The 17,810-nt window shown below is 40.0% G+C and overlaps 1 protein-coding gene across 1 annotated transcript in view; it reads left to right on the top strand.

Moving 5' to 3' along the window:
- LOC138025046 (peptidylprolyl isomerase domain and WD repeat-containing protein 1-like) overlaps window positions 1–17,229 on the top strand; it is a 27,450-nt gene extending 10,221 nt beyond the window's left edge. The window contains exons 8-19 of the mRNA XM_068872286.1: window positions 600–674; window positions 872–952; window positions 1,641–1,734; window positions 4,474–4,527; window positions 6,453–6,496; window positions 9,103–9,177; window positions 10,503–10,621; window positions 11,824–11,890; window positions 13,221–13,306; window positions 14,766–14,878; window positions 15,208–15,359; window positions 16,106–17,229. Of these exons, the coding sequence (XP_068728387.1) occupies window positions 600–674; window positions 872–952; window positions 1,641–1,734; window positions 4,474–4,527; window positions 6,453–6,496; window positions 9,103–9,177; window positions 10,503–10,621; window positions 11,824–11,890; window positions 13,221–13,306; window positions 14,766–14,878; window positions 15,208–15,359; window positions 16,106–16,255 (1,110 nt within the window). The 3' untranslated portion in view covers window positions 16,256–17,229. The remainder of the gene's footprint in view (window positions 1–599; window positions 675–871; window positions 953–1,640; window positions 1,735–4,473; window positions 4,528–6,452; window positions 6,497–9,102; window positions 9,178–10,502; window positions 10,622–11,823; window positions 11,891–13,220; window positions 13,307–14,765; window positions 14,879–15,207; window positions 15,360–16,105) is intronic.
- Window positions 17,230–17,810: the final 581 nt, after the last annotated feature.

The following is a 17,810-nucleotide window of genomic DNA, read 5'->3' as shown; positions in this document are numbered from 1 at the left end:
TAATGTGCAGATAAGTGGTATGAATGTGCAGATAAGTGGTATGAGCGTTATGATTGTACATATAGCCCACAAAAGGTGTCTGAAAATGAGAAACTGGAAGTCCAAGGTTTGAGACATAAAGATCCAAACAAATACATGTAAGATCATGGAGTACTCCAGTCTAGACCAGACTGAAAAGGTGGACAAAATTAATATCAGGATCTGAAATGGGAATTTAAGATTGGAGCTGCAGTGAGGTGATGGTGATTCCCACAGTATTATTGGTGCTTTGGGTACGATCTCAAAGAATCTCAACCATTGGCTAATTACGACAAGCCGTAATCTAAAGACTGGAACCTTCCAAAAGGTCTGCCTCCTGGGAACGGCTAGGATTTTGAGATATGCCCTGAACGTCTAAGGTTACAGGTTGCAACTTGATCCTCATTTGAATGTTACCAGCTTCTGAAGATCAGTTTAGCCGAGAGAGGACTAGTAATAATAACCTTTAGTTTTTAACTTTAAAATCCAAGTAAAGCTGTTTCTCCACTCCTCGTATTTATAGCACAGTGGGTCTTTTCTATAATGTTTAAATAAAGATTTGTAATTAATTTTGGTTTCAGTGCAAGACTTTTCCAATTTCATTGACGTTTTCACAAGATGGGAAACTTTTTGTCACCTTGGCAACAGACAGAAAGGTTTGATATCTCTCTGATTTGATTGCATGCATTATTTTTTCCCATCTAAACTTATTCCTTGGTGGGATGGAAGATTCCGTTTTGGAGATGCCTTTTCAAAAACAAACTAAACTGGTCATTTTCCCGGGTACATGTCCCTCTTCCCCTGTTTTTGACTTTTAATTTGAATTTCCCCGTTTTTGTTGTGCTTAATGTAGGTCAGAGTATTCAGATTTCTGACTGGAAAGAAGACAAGAGTGTTTGATGAGTCACTGCAAGTGTTTAGTGAGATGCAACAGGTATCTAAATACAATCACTGGCTGCACTGCAGTACACAAAAATCTGAGTGCACTTGCATTTAAATGGGAGGCGTGGTGGCTTCATGTGTGCTAGACTCCGGATCGAGTGGTCCGGGTTCGGGTCCTGGCTGGGGACATTGTGTTGTGTTCTTGGGCAAGACTCTCACGGTTCCTCTCTCCACCCAAGTGTATAAATGGGTACCGGCGAATTTAATACTAGGGATAGCCCTGCGATGGACTGGCATTCCATCCAGGGGGGAGTTGAAATACTCCTAGTCGCTTCATGCTACGGAAACCGGAGATAAGCGCCGGCCTGATGGGCCTTCTGGCTCGTAAGCAGAGACTTTACCTTTTTTACTTGCATCAAATATTAATATCCCTTAGTTACTTTGTTATTAATTATTCACATTTATTTATTAACATTATTATTAATACCACTCAGCTAATGATACTATTTATTACTTACAAGACCGAATCTAGCGCTTGAACTGAAACACAAATTACCGCCTGCAAGCCGGCTAGAGCTCCAACCAAAAGAACTTTTTGATGTTCTTAGGCTTATTTAATTCAGTCAGTTTGTGATGTCTAAACAGCTCCCCCAAGGGATGACACATAGCCAAGTAAAATGGTGGCAAAGGGTGAACCTACTAAGTGCTAAATAACCTTACATTTGTGGCCTACGTTTTAGCAAAAACAACAACTGCCAGATATGGAGTTTGGAAGACGCATGGCAACAGAAAGAGATTTGGAAAAGACTGACACCTTAAGGTTCTCCAATGTAGGTAATAAACTGCTCCTTTTGTGATAAAAACATCATTATATTTTCTCTGATTGAATCACAATCACAATCTAACGCCGATTTAATAAATTCGTTTGAGAAGAAAAACCTATTTTAAGCTCTTCAACACGACAACAACAAAAGCCTTTCTATTAATCACGTCACTGTAAAAGTTAATTAACTTACCGTATTTTCTCGAGTAAACGCCGGGCCGGCGTTTATTTAAAAATCGGCAGTTTTGACCTGGCTTTTTAATCGTTTATTCGGGGTCAGGCGTTTATTAATAAAATGCGATTTCAGCCATTTTTTCAGGTTGATTTTTCAGGTTTGTCAGTGCGGGACGATTTTTCCCTGGATTACCCGAAGTTACAGTATTATGGTACTGTACATACGGCACGTGTACATGAACCATGTTGCAATCAAAAATTTGTATCGCTAACAAACAGCGCGTAAACGATATATGAATGATGTAGGAGCAAGTAAATGATATGAGTACAGCCAGAGACGAAATAGAAGACTTCATTCCAAACGCAAATAACTTTCACACAGCACGATCAAATTTACGGCTGAAATATCAGAAACAGAAATTGCATTCTTGGACACAAAAGTGTACAAAGGCGACAGATTTAAAAAGGGGTCTTTCCTTGACGTGCAAACACCATTGAAAAAGAGAGAGAGACCTTTCAATACCAGTTTTATTCGTGATTCGTGTCATCCACCAGGCTTTACCAGAGGATTCATAAAAGGGGAAGCACTACTGCTTCTACGAACAAATTCTTCTCACTTAACGTTTGAAGAAAACGGGAGAAACTTCAAGCTACGCCTTAAAAACAGGATATCCAGAGAACACGGTGGAAAGCGAGAAAGATCATTAAAAAATACAAACAACGAACGATGCACGTAGTACAATACTGTACTGCCTTTTGTCACACTGTGCCACCCAGTCCTTCCTAATTTGAAGAATGTACTTATAGGGAAATGGCACTTTGTTCAAAACCAACCACACTTAAGGGCAAATATTTATTAAAGGAGCCCATCCTACTATCACATCGCAAAGGAAAATTCCCAAAAGACGTCCTGGTCAGAGCTAAACTCTGAAGACACACGATCATTTGCAGACAGCAGGAGTCGCGTAAGCTCGTCAACCTTTTTTTTAACACGTTTATTAAAATACCAAAACAGTATATTGTACGTCTTGGTATGTCGTAACAGTGCCATTCAAGAGATTACCATTTACTTGTAACCGTTCCTTGTGATTTCGACCCCGAATAAACGCCGGGACCCCGATCAAATGCCCCAGGCTTTTAGTTTAAAATCGGCAGTTTTGACCCGGCGTTTAATAGAAAAATACGGTAAAATGGTTTAAGAAATTCATTTTTGAAGTTGAATGTCACATTTTCATTTTCACAATTCGATATCGCTTTTCAACTTCACATTTTTCGAACCTCTCTTGTTTTGTTTTGTTTTATTTTTTACTCTCTTACATGTACGTTTTGGGCAAAGCTCTAACTAGTTCTGATGATCCAATAATTTTTGTCCAAACGCTCTCGTGGTCCTTTTTAATGCATCTAACGTTCTGCCCTAACGCCCTGCAGGGCCGGGACAGGTGTAGCTGGAAGCCCGGTTAACGCTAACCATTGGTTTTAGAAGGATCAAAACCCATAGGTTAGCGCTAACCATGCTTCCTTCGAGCAACCCAGGCCTGGCTTTAATGTAAAACGCTCAAACGTTTCGATCTGACGTTTTGCGGTTCAAAGACTTAATTTTTTTGCCGTTGCTAACGCTTTTATTCTTTAATGTGAAGTATGAGATCTTCCCTCGTGTTAGACCCTTGGTTTAAAAACGTGTCCCTCGTTGCATAATGTTCCCTCTTTCTCTCTTTCCTTAACTTTATTTTAATGTTTGACTCAAACGCTTTAAACTATTGCTATTCTCAAGAACGAACAAGCAGTGCATTTGATGTGATGAACAAGGTGTGGTGTTTATTAATAAGCTTGCTGTTAATGACATAGTGACATGTGTGCGCCTACGTTGTCGCCGGTCAAAACCTCAAATCTGGTGGTTTCACTTTGCTTTTACGCTGAGTACCGCGAAGTTATTTGCTAAAATGCGTCCCGCACGTTCAGCATGATTATTTTGTCGCGCTGTCGTCGTTTTTGAAACTCCCTAATACTATTGGCTAAAAGACGAAAATAATCATGCTGCACGTGCGGCACGGATTTTTGTACGTTTCTTTGCTGTACTCTGCAACACAACAAAGTTAAAAAAAAAAAAAAAAGAGTTTCGGCGACAACATGACCATTCTCATTTTGATTACACGTGACGTCGCGGCGGCCATTTTGGTGGAACGAACGATACTGAAAAAGTCTTTTGGGAATTTGACTCTATTATTATGCAAAACTTGAGCTACATTTTTCTATTGTTTTGGCACCAACATGGCCGTCTTATCACGTGAGTGCAATCAAAGAATACAATAGTGTATCCCTTTATTTCTTCTCAATCATTATTTCAAAACCTCTATTAACATCCGAGTTATACAACCCATATTGTACAACATGAACGATATGGAAATATCGAAATACACAAAAAGGTGTAAAGTTGAATTTTGAAGTGACATATTTGTTGCCCCAGCCGCCTATTTCGTTTTGAAGTACGGCTCTTTCTGAAAGGGCAAGTCTTGGTCTTCTATTAAAGTTAACGTGGTAGATGACTGATATTGTTTGTCTTTGGACTCTCCATCAAGTGTTTGATGAAAGTGGACATTTTCTACTGTATGCCACAATGCTGGGAATAAAAGGTGTGTGATTTTGGTTATTTTCTCCGGTGCAGTCGCATTTGTTGACTGCGGGAAGTTCCTTGTTTGTCAGTGTAGCCTGAAGTGCGGGCGTCTTATTACTAAGCGCGAGTAGGATCTCGTTGATCACCCATCTGTCTTCCACCTTTTCAATAGGCCTTTTTCGCATTCTCGTCACCAGAGCCTCGGGTCGACCCAAGGCTCTGGGAAACTCTATTTAGGAGAGCATGCGCCGTAGGGATCTTATGGCCAAAAATTGGCTATTTGAACCTTACTGCGCCTGCTCACTCCTCGTGCTAACATGAATGCACCAATTAGACACGCTTTGGATTGTTCTTCACGAAAACCAATGAGAAGACACTTTGTTTCAGGGTTCCCCAGAGATCTTCTCTCCCTCGATCAAGAGAAGAGCTCTGGGGTCGAGATTGGCCTTTTTCGACTATTAAAAAATATATATTAAAATTCAGCTTGAATGAGAGGTTCTGAGGACAAAGACAAAGGGAAGTGGATGATATGCAAATATTTTTCACGTTCATTCCAACGTGTTTCTATTGTTTTTGTCCTCACTGCATCATTGTGATTAAGCTGAATATTTGATATTTCGAAAATGGCCGATTGCATCTCTCCTCAACCTTTCGTTGTTTGAGCAATTTAAGATGGCGGGCTAGCATTTCGTGAAAGAGCATACTGAGCGAAGAATACTCCTGCACTGCAGGCTGATGTCCGTTGAGTTACGCGCTTTTGTAGTTGATCTTGTTTTGTCACGCAATCGAGAGAAACGGCCAAGGGAGGTATAGACCACTTTACTCCTTTTTTTTGTATTTATGTTAATGAGACTTACTGCTCTCATTTTGAAACAAATGTTACTTTGAAATTTGCTCGTCGAAGCGAGGCTAGAAATGCTTATTAGCATTAAAAGAGAAGAATATTTTATTTAGCCGTCATATGGGAGAAGTCTCTCCTTACTTTCCCTAGTAAAATGAAGTGAAGTGAAGTTATTAGTCTCTCCCCTTTGGGGCTTTGCAGGACTAATTTACAATGCTTTTTGTGGGGGACTTTGGCCAGACTGCTTGTTACGCAGTTTACAATAATGTTATTTAGGAAGTGAAAGATGCCCCCGACCAGATTAGGTCAGACCACAACACCGGGGACAACGTCCCCTACTCTCATCGAATACTGAGTGGGTTCTTTAACGTCCCATACAATTTGATTTCCAACAAGGGCTATGAGACGGGACCTCCGGTTTACAGTCCTTATCCGAGAAGACTTGAAAGTCTAACCATTTGCAGGTGTAATACAAAGGCAACACTTTCCCCGTACTTGCAGTTATTTTAAGACCCTGAGTGTTGGTCTGGCCGGAGTCGAACTCTCGACCTCCCGCATGGCAGGCCGATTCTTCAACCATTTGAGCCACCGATGCGCGGTGTCACAGTCTCTCTCGAGTCTCTCTGGGCCTTTTGTCACGATTGCGTGATAAAAGGCGATTGACTAGGAAACGCGCAGCTGGAGTGACATAAAAGGCACTGAAAGCAAATAGTTCAGTTTTTCTTTTCGCGTCTCACTGAGACAAGTGCCTACATGTATTTGCAAGGTTCCGAATGAGTTGTCATGTGAACTTTTGTGCCCCTGACAACCTCGTCCTCAGGGTCCTCTCGGCTTTCAATAATGTGGCTCTTAAGGAGAAACCGGCCAATTGAAAGTCGAGAAGACCCTGGAGACGAGGTTGGGATGTTGACTGCAGCGTAACCTCTTCCCCCCCCCCCCCAACCCCACCCCCCCCCCCAAAAAAAAAAAATAAAAAATAAAATTGAGGCGCCAAATCCCATGGTAATTTAAAGAGGGTGGGGAGGGATTCAGTACAGTATGTGAATGAGACACTTGTGGTCTATGTAGCGTGGTAATCAAAATTACTTTTTTTGTTTTTCTAGTCATAAATCTTCACACAAATAGATGTGTGAGAACAATTGGCAAGGTAAGAGGACACGTCGACTTTTCCATGTTGATAACAATATTTTGATACAGAATATAAGGGTCGCTTACCTTCATCTTGTAATCTAAGTACTCCATTGCCCGCTTTCGTAAATAAATTAACATGTCAATCTACCCCTAAAAAGGGCTGTAAACGATGTTTCATTTCCTGGCTTTCAACAGCGCTCGTAGAACAATCCACTCATTTTCTTCACTCACACAACACCTTTCTCCAAATTTTCGTATGTCTACTTGTCAAACAAATGTTCACTCTAACGTTCCATACGTATTAATTATACATTTCGAAAAAGTCAAGGAATGAAGTGTGACCAGTCATACATACATACATATTCTTTATTTCACCTCGAAGATTCAGAGTAGCTTATATAAGCTTATGCCTTCGAGACCACAATGCAACTAAATACGACACTCGCACAATAAAATGCTAAAATTAAAAATATGCTAAACAGTATATATTATAAAACCAAATTGCAACGCTATTAAAATGAGTCATAGTTTAGTATTCTACGCTTAAAATCCTTAAAACCAGATGTTATAAACGAATTGGGAAGAGAGTTCCGTAATTTAGTAGCTAAATATGAGAACGAATGCAGGCCGTAAGTTCTTGCTTTTGGATTAGGAAGAGACAGGATATAATTGCCACGCAAACTATAGCTTGTAGAGCGCAGAGTAAACATTTTATTTAAATATTCAGGATAGTTACCAAAAAACAGACTCGTATATAGTATAACTCAGAAATTTTGAGGGCGTCATACAGAGGTTTAGAATTGCTGTTATCAAGTGAAGTGCCGTAAGGTGGGTTATAGTCCTTTAGTATGAATCTAAGAATGCGCTTGTTAAGACAGTCCATTTTTTCAGTTTGACGCGCACCACACAAATGCCAGACCGACAAGCAATAATTAAAGTGTGGCAGGATAAACGCTTTATACAATCTAAGGAGGGCGTTCCTCTAAATTAGCTTACGAAATCTACGCATTACGTTAAACTGGTTGTTTATCTTCTTGCAGATAGTGAAAAGAAAAAAGCTTATCCATATTTATTCCGAATATAGCTATAAAATTTTTTAATAGAATCGAAAACTTGTGTTCAATTTTCCCAGTATCATGGCTTGATGTAACGCAATTAATTTATTATGAACCCAACAATCTTCAGTCATTTCGCCACCGTGAAGATTACCCAAATACAATCCGTTTCAATCTTGTCCATTTGTAGCCATCCATACTTCTCTTTCCTTTTGCAGTATTTCTGTTATGTTGTTCAACAGTTTTAAGTGGTTTTTGCAATGTTTCATTCTACTTTTTGAGCATTTTGGGTGTCATGAAATTACATCATTTTGCGTGACATAGCCCCTTTAATTGCCCTCGGGCCCCTGCAATTTCCCTCTACTAGAGCGGATTTCAAATGAGTGTCGTAAAACGAAAACCAAAGTAATTACTTTGGCCAATCAAAAAGGACGGAGACAATCCGATAAACCAATCAAAACTCGAAGTAATTACACGTAGCCGACACAAAGCGCGGGAAAGTGTGCACGTGCGAGCCACGATTGGTTTTGGTTTCACTTCTGATTGGTTGAAAAAATGGCGCGAGAACTTTGAACCAATCACTGAGTGAAGTAATCATAAACCAAAGCAATTCGCTAATTACTTTCGACACTCAATTGAAAACCGATCTAATGACGCCAAATAATTAAGTTAATGGTTACATGGAAGACGTTAGCACCGGACGATAAATTTTTAAACATACCTTTCATTTCAATTTTATTCCTGGAAAGCTCCTAAACACTTTTCATGCCGAATGACTTGGAATAATCGATCCCAAAATGATTTCCGCAATAACTGGAAGTTATATTTTTACATAACGTTTTCATAAATCCCTCGTCGTTGTCGTCCTTTGTTAACAACGTGAAATGACTCAGTCCTCTCCTTTAAAAACGACTTTTGATTTGTTTTCGCGTTGATTTCAGTTGATTTTAGTTTACAATTACCCCAATAGACCTTTCCTCTGTTTTGGACGCCATCTTGGCTAGGGGGGGGGGGGGGGCAAAAACGGCTAAGATTACAATAAATGTATGGGATTTTGGCCGACTTTGGACCGCGGTAGCGCCGCTACAAAGAGGCGGATATCCACAGTGAAAGTATCTTTTAAAATACATTTTTTATACTGAACAGATTCAGGCTACAACAACCATAAACGAATTAAGATTTCATACAAACCCTTCTTATCCAACTCATGCGAATTTGCCACGAAATTAGAAGCCACATGAGAAGATTTATAATTGGAATTTACGGAAGTCGTACCTTCCATAATGGCCTTATTTTCTGTTAAATGAATGATATCAATAAAGCTATTTAAAGCAGTGGCAAAAGTTGGAAATCCGTCCCTTTTTAGTGGCACTACAGCAGTTCCAAGTCGGTCAAAATCCCATTCAAGCCAGGATGGCGCCAAGATGGCGTCAAAAACCGTGGACCCAGCGCGAGAAGACTAGACATCTAAACGCTGATTTTCTTTTTTATTCAATTACCCTGCTTCATTGTCATGACGTCTCTTTTCATGTGATTTGTTTTTACTTGGCATTTGCATCTGTTTTAGATGGAGAATGTGCGCTTTGTGCAATTAGCTCTTCATCAAGGCAAGGCAAACAAGGCTAAAGCCGCAGTCACAATGGTACGTTGCTCTAAAAGGACACCAAACTCCTTGAATGCAGTATAAAATAAACAGTTCTTTCATCGCATCTGATGTCAAGGCAGCCGTGTTGGTTTAAAGAAAAATAGCGAAAAAGTCTTTTGAGAATTTCACTCAATTATTATGCAGAACTTGAGCTACATTTTTCTATTGTTTGACACCACAATGGCTGTCTTATCACGTGAGTGCAATCAAAGTATAAAAGGATTTTATATATAGATAGTAATTCCATAAATCCTCAGTTGGGCCCCCGGTGGGGTTCATTTGAGAGTGGTGCTTAATAGAGGATTTACAGTAGGTTTTGCTTGAAAACATCGGAGTGCTTCTTTGCACTTGACTATTCACTATTTTCGATTGTCCCATAATATACTTTGTTTGTCCCCTAAATTTTCTATAAACTATTGTTTTCAAATGCTCTTGGGAATATGCAGTGTCCCAAGAGCGTTTGAAAAGTGTAGTTTATGGAAAATTTACAGGGGGGGTGGGGGGGCAAACAAAGTGTATTGTGCGGCTTTCGAAAATAGAGAACGGGAGATTCGTTTTAAGCCGTGTTCAAATTATTGTGCACACTAGATCCGATATGCTCGAGGATTTTATGTCTCGATTGCAACTGCAGTGTGCTAAATTTAAGTAAGGCTCTTGCTGAATATTGTCCTCGAAACTCACATTGTTTGGCGGACAAAGTTTGCAGCCAATATAAACTTTGTTAATGTTGTATATAGTTATATCAATAGACCAATGTGCATCCCTCCCAGTAACGCAAATCGATAAGAAATCGGTCCGAATTTGTAGCGCTTGTGGCATTAAAATAACTCGTAAACTCTCTTACTCACTCCGCCGCTCGGTCGCCTCTCTGAGTTTATCAATAGAATAAAGATCAATTATAGAATTAAAAAGCTAGTTAATGAAAAATAAAATGTCCATATTGAAAGCTGAACTTAATCGTAAATTGGCCTCTAGGAAAAGGAGACTGGTCCACTCATCCCCAATTCTGGCAAATTGAAGAGAGCTTGCATGTTTTAATATATCTACGTATTTGTTTTATATGTATGTATGTTGCTCTCTTCTCTTTTTCACGATTTGTAAAATCTTTGTTTGTTTGTTTGTTTGCTTGAATAAATATTAATTTAAATAAAAAACAAACAGAAGGACAAAAAAGAAAATGACTCGAACACTGTACCAAGTGTAATCGTTCATTGCAAGCGCCTTTCTTTTTTGTTTTGTCTTTTTTACCGTTTTATGTTCAAACAAATCTCTTTTAATAAATAATTGTATATAGTAATACGGTGTAAAATCAACTTACACAGGAAATGGAAGCATCCGACAACCCTTCTCTTCAAAGTGGTGAACCTGACCCGATGTTGTTCTGCACAGCGTCAAAGAAAAACAGGTTTTACGTGTTTTCGACACGACAGCCTGATTTAAGGTAGGTTGCAGTCCTCCCACAAGCATATAGTGGTGAATAGACCTTTTTGCAGATGCGGCGGCCATTTTCATTTCTATTGTTTCAAATAGCTATTATGGGATGCCCAAGGAGCAAATACATATTAATTTGCCCCCTGAGCACCCAATAATTTCATCCCATAATTTCGAAACAATAGAGCGTTTTCACGTGACGTCACGGCGGCCGTGTTGGTAAAGCTAAACAATGGAACGGCAGCCATGTTGGTTTACCCAACCAATCCTCCGGGAATTGAGTTCTATAATCATGCAAATGTTTTCTTTTGTTTCGGTGAAAAAACAAGGTTACTACTGATCACGTGATTGAAAAGACTTTATAGGCATGAAAATGGCCTCCGCATCTGTAGAAAGGTCTATTAAGAGGGCGGTGTCGCAAAATTTTGCCAAATTCAGCGACCGGGAACTGGCAACCAAATCGCCCAAAACGTGAAAAACTAAATACCAGGAGCCATCTGGAGCGTGCAACTTCCATACAGCCTCTGTGAAACGTAGTTTTCACAAGTAGGTTTATTTTTAGACTAGCCCTTCCCGCGAATTAGGTCAAAAAACAAAGGCAGTTCCGGTTCGGTGACCCTATGACGTCAGCTTAATTTCTTGTAATTGGTCATCGGGCTCCTGTGGGAGTCTAATTAGCGGGAAATTCAATCTAAAAATAACCTTACTTGTGAAAACGCCGTTGCACGAACACAGTAGAGTTGTAGGCTCCAGATGGGCTCCTGTAAATACTTAAAACATTGAAGGAAAGTTTGATCAAAGCAGCCAATACAAATTGAGGCAGGGATGTCTGTGTTAACGTTAATTTGCATACCTAGAAGGGCGAGGAATTGGTAAAACTACACAAAATTAACTGCACTGCCGTGACACAGTCCCTTTAAGCTCATTAAGCGCTTTGTAATTGACCAATAATTTTGGCGCCACTTTCCTCGCCAACCCAAACCAACTCTTACGCAACTCTGGATGATTCGCGCGCAATTTCCCGCGCTTTTGTGACAGCTGCATGTGTCTGCATGATGATTGGTTCATTGATTATCTGTGGTTGTTGTGATTTGCCAATTTTGTTTTTCATTTGAAAACCGTTCAAATTTGAAACGCTTGTAATTTTATGGCTAGCCTTGTAGATTAATGGAATTAACTCTTCAATTTTGACTTAATTTTTCTTTACTTAAGTGGCGACAGTGATCGTGATGTCTTCAATGAAAAGCCGTCCAGAGAGGAAATCCTCGCGGCTACTCAAGTGAGTGTGTATTGTGTATTTGAGCTTATGTGGTGCTCTTGTGAGCTGTTAAAGTGATCAGTTTGGGTGGATCAGGAACCCATAGCTGGGAGTCTGCAGCCAGGAGTCGATGTAACATGTTTTCACAGGTCAAGCTATTTTTAGACGAGTTCTTTAATAAGATTTGGTGTGCACGAGTGACCATTCTCAATTCAGTTGGGATTAATTTCTCATGCAAGTGTTGTGATTTGCTGGAAAGCTTTGGTTTCGCGGGAAAATCGATCTAAAAATAACCCGTTCTGTAAAAACGCCGTTCCACACCGTGACATACAATGAAGCTGTTCGTTCCTTTAGGAGTAGTTCATGTACTCCTAGTTGACAAGGTAAATCCTTAGGATAGCAAAGGATAATTCTTAAGCGATTAGATGAGGCATCACAAGCAAGCATTACTTATATTCTTGTGTGGGACTTGTGGCGTTGCAGCCAGCATCTATTCATCTGCCTTTACACCACAACAGATCGAGTATTTTGTAGAGTCGGGTGGGATGAAACGATAAATGAGGATGGGAAAGGAATAGTAGAAAATAGAATAGAATGCGATGGATTGATAAAGAATGGACGAGAATAGAATGAATTTAAGAACCTGTTAGCCTAAAATTTGTCAGTTAGAGCCTCTATAAACAAAATTTCAAACGGGTTCTTATTTTCTAAATTCTAAAAAAATGTGCACTTTGGCAAATAAGATCAATTGACATTTTATAGTTCTCTGCTAACGTCCTCTTCGTATGAAGAGCATTACTTTAGGCTAGAGCTGATAATGTTATGTGATCTATCGATTTTACTTATGACTTTTATGTGAATTTTTTAATTCTGTATTGAAATGTTATTCAAATTTTATACAAGTGATAGGGATAAACTGGATGCTGCATTGGATTTGTTGATGAAGACCATCGCCAACCAGAATACGCTTTATTCCAAAATGGCCGCCATTTTAGTATTCTTTTATTTCCATGCAAATTGGCTCTTTTGGCCTCGCTTTCAAACGTAAAATTCAAAAGAATATTTAACCTTGAACGAGGCCATAAGGGCCAATTTGCATGGAAACAAAAGAAAACTAAAATGGCGGCCATTTTGGAATAAGGTGTATAGGAGACAAAGACCGAATACCACTAAATTCTGCTATCTACAATATATCTACAATATGTTTTTCTGTTAGGTACCATTTATGTAACAGCCTGTTTAGGGTAAATTTTCAAATGGAAGGTTCGTGCTCGCGGGGTTTTACTGTACATTCCGGTTACTTGAAATTATGGAGAGTGTTTAAGTGATGTATGCTTTCTTCGTCTTATAGGGAGGTGAGGGAGCGAAGAAACTTCCCGAAGAGGCTGTTATCCACACAACAATGGGTGACATCGTGATAAAATTGTTCCCGAAGGAGTAAGTTGGAACAACTTTCTCAATACCACTTAGAGTTTATTTGCAATGTTTCGAAAGCCTCGCTTTCCAATCTGATGCCGAAAAAAGTCACATTTGCCTTCTAACTGGTTAATTAGAAGAAGCAGGGATGGCGTAGTGGTGAGAGCACTCGCCTCCCACCAATGTGGCCCGGGTTCGATTCCCAGACTCGGCGTCATATGTGGGTTGAGTTTGTTGGTTCTCTACTCTGCATCGAGAGGTTTTTTTCTGGGTACTCCGGTTTTCCCTTCTCCTAAAACACTAATGTTTGATTTGATTTACGAGTTGAATTAGTGCCCCAGGGCTAGAAGACTTGACACTTAATGATAAAGTTTAGTATTATTATAGAAGGGACGGAATATGAACGTCTTGGGACGGTTATTTATACCTCGTTCGACAACAATCACTACAGGTCTAGAATTCTAAGAAATTAGTTTCTTCGAGATAAGTGCCCTTCTTCTCTAGTTTATTTTTCTTGACACTGTTTTGGAGAATAAACAGCGCACCGGTGGCTCAGTTGGTTGAGTACCGGGATGCCATACGGGAAGTCGTGAGTTCGACTCCGGCGGGACCATCACTCAGGGTTTTTAAATAACTGAGGAGAAAGTGCTGCCTTTGTAATGGCATCCGCAAATGGTTAGACCGGTTTGACTCTCGAGTCTTCTTGGTTAAGGGCGATAAACCAAAGGCCCCGTCTCATTGACAACCCCTCAATGTTCATAATCCTGTGGGATGTAAAAGAACCCACACACTGTTCGCAAAGAGCATGGCATTGAGTTCCCGGTGTCGTGGTCTGTCCTCTGTGGTGTATCATGGTTGAGAGGGTAGTCAAGGTACTCTAAAATCCGAGGATAAATTAAGAGATGATGATGATGACGACGACGACGACGATGTTGATGACGATGATGATGATGTTAACACTGGTGATGATGACGACGATGATGATGATGATGACGATGATGTTAACAGTGGTGATAATGATGACGATGACGATGATGATGATGATGATGATTGATGATGATGATGATGATGACGATGACGATGATGATGATGATGATGTTAACAGTGATGATGATGATGATGACGATGATGTTAACAGTGGTGATAATGATGACGATGACGATGATGATGATGATGATGATGATGATGATGATGACGATGATGTTAACAGTGGTGATAATGACGATGACGACGATGATGAAGATGGTGTTAACAATGATGACGATGATGATGAGGATGTTGATGATGACGACGACGACGACGATGATGGTGATGACGACGATGATGATGATGATGTTGTTGTTTATGACGATGATGATGATGATGATGATGATGATGACGATGATGATGATGATGATTAGCCAAAGGATTTGGAAGGCGTTTTGAAGCGCCGGCTGAACTCTGTTTGAATCACCGGTCTTGACGGTTCTTTTTTCCACAGGTGTCCCAGAACAGTGGAGAACTTCTCAACACACGGTGCGAATGGCTACTATAACACACACATATTCCATCGAGTCATTCATCAATTTATGATCCAAACAGGAGACCCTCTAGGTAAGCTGGCATGCTTGAATGAAATTGATGTTGGTTGGTTCTATGCAAGGACGCTTTGAAAATTCATCTCAAATTCTTTAGGTTTCTTCCTTTTACTTCATATCAGTTCAATGTCATATATTTTCACGAATTACAGTTGGTCTGGGATTATCAACTGTTTTGATATGGTAAATAAATTGACCACCTTTAAGAAATTCGAAAACTGACGTTTCGAGCGTTGGCCCCTCATCACAACGAATTGGTGGTCAATTTACCTTATCAACTCATTGATAAACCCATTTCTGTATTTTCCTAGAGTAACACTTCACAATTTTCTCTGCTTTTTCTAGGGGATGGTACTGGTGGTGAATCCATCTGGGGTGGAGAGTTCGAAGACGAGTTTCACCGGAACTTGAGGCACGATCGACCTTACACAGTCAGTATGGCGAACGCGGGACCGAACACGAACGGTTCGCAGTTTTTCATTACAGTAGTACCAACGGTAGGTTAGCTGTCATGGCCGAGAAATCTAAGCTTGAAACATGCAGGTTGTTCAAGTAATTATATGCACTGCACACTGATTTTAATAGGCCTTTTTCGATATATTGAAATTCAGCTTGATAGTGAGGCAGTGTGAACAAAGACAATGGAAAGTGGATGATTTGTAAATATTTTTCACATTCATTCCAACGTGTTTCTGTTTTTTTGTCGTCACTGCCTCACTATCAAGGTGAATATTTGATATTTGGAAAATGGGCTATTGGTGTCACGAAGTCTCCCCTATGAGTTGCCACAGGCACTACGGTAGAAAGCCGGGTGATTTTCTTTTTATTCGGGCTTTTTTTTTTTTCATTGTACTCACGAATCTGCGATGTTTTATTATATTCCCGTATCCCGTAGGAAGTGTGTCATTTCTCCCGACCCGCGATTCGAACTCGGTTTCTCTCGCGTGAAGAGCAAACACCTTGCTCGTGCGCCGCGTAGACAATCAGTGAATATGCGTGGTGTTTATGGTGTATTTATTCGACAACCCTCGTGTCTAGGTATACCGACCATCGCCAAAAAGAGTCTGTTGGTTTGCCTTGTTGTTCTAAATGAATCGTAAATGCTAAGACTTGAAGGGACACTTCGTGTTGGATATGAAAGTCGAATGTGCATCAAATTACTTGCGCCATTCCTGGACGTAGGAAACTTCAAACACTTGTGAGCATTTAATGATTTGCTTTGTTTCTGTTTTTTTGCCCCTAGCCATGGCTGGACAATAAGCACACGGTGTTTGGTCGTGTTGTGAAAGGAATGGATGTGGTACAGATAATTAGCAACGTTAAAACAAATCCTAAAGATGACAAACCGTACGAGGATATCAAGATTATAAACATTTCACTCAAAGTTCTGTAACTGGTCCTGCAGTCGCAGAAAATCTGCAAGGGAAACTCTTCACTTCACGTTCAAAATCTAAGTCGACTACAATGTGTGCGTCAGAAGAAAGGAGTGTAAGGAATGGGGTTTGAATGCCAGGGAGCTGACACGATGAGACAAACGGAAAATTCCCAGGGAACAATTGTACATACGTGCTACCTTGAGAGTTTTGAATTTGAACTTAATGGCGAAAAATGAAAGATTGTCGCAGTGGGTGTCAGGAATCCCAGGGGAAGAACTTTTGAGCGAACCCTGGCTATAATTCTTTGCAAAGTGTGCTCGAAGGCTTGGGGTTGGAAACTTGTACTTTACAATTGCCACTGGCAGTTTTATCACCAAGATATTGTTTCATAGTATTTTATTTCATTTTAAGAAGACTGTATAGAGTATTAAGTCGGTATCATTTGTTCAATAATCTGTGCAACTATTTCAAGGAAAGCCAGTGTCTCTTTGAGTGAGAGTTTGATTGGTCATCATGGTAGGATAGCTTTTTTAACAGTTTTGCTTTCCCTCCTCATCAACGAACGAAAATTTAGCTATTTGCAACCAGCGAGAGCTTTCTTTTTCCTTTTTTGCTTGTAAAGGAATGCTGTTGCATAAGAACTTTTGTAAGGAGACTGTTCCTTTTTTTCGCGATTCAATCTTGTAGATAACCATGAACATGGTTAAACCTCGTGTTGATGATTTTCATCTGACGTCACCGCGGCCATATTGGTGTACAGAACACTGCAGTAAAATGTCTTTTGGGAATTTGACTCTATTGTTATGCAAAACTTGTGGGTTCAAACCCCGATGAAGTCCTGAATTTTTCAGGCTTCTCTGCGCAATTGCTAAAATTGCGTTCATAACTGCCAGGATCATAGTGGCACTTGGTTTCATATCCGCAGTTCAATTTATGATCCATATCATACATCCATTTCGTTCATTAAAGCATCTTTACTCGGTGATGTCGAGGTGTTCCCCACGTGGAAATTTGTGACTGGAAGCGAAAGTTCCAAGCATCCAACCGTTCAGAATTTATAAAGATAGACCTTTTCACAGGGTTATGACCAGAATGGACACTCCAAAATAAGGTGAGACATATGTATATACAAAATCTACGTCGACGACAATAGCGATGTTTCTCGTGACGTCACCCATTGTTATTAATATGCCAACCAGAACCTAATTGTCTGTTGAAACAATGACTTCTTTTATCCTGTGGTTGGTAGATTTGAATATCAAAAGAAATGTGACGTCAATGTTTGTAAGCAGGTGTAACATTTGGTGACGTTTACATGGCACTACCTGACAATCTCAGTGTTAACCCGCTTTGGCAGATAACAACACTCTGTTTAGGCAGAGAATAACTGCTGGGTTTGGCACTGCTCTCTAGTGATTAGGTCTAAGCGCTGACTCGAAATGGTTAGCTTTCATATAATGTTCTGTTGACACCATACTTAAACTCAGTACAACCTCGTCCCCAGGGCCTTCTCCTCCACGATTTTCAAAATCGCAGAGGAGAAGACCCTGGGGACCAGGTTGAACTCAGTAC

The sequence above is a fragment of the Montipora capricornis genome, chromosome 11 (assembly GCF_036669925.1).
Source record: "Montipora capricornis isolate CH-2021 chromosome 11, ASM3666992v2, whole genome shotgun sequence".
Lineage (NCBI taxonomy): Eukaryota > Metazoa > Cnidaria > Anthozoa > Scleractinia > Acroporidae > Montipora > Montipora capricornis.
This window is presented reverse-complemented; position numbering and strand designations above follow the sequence as displayed.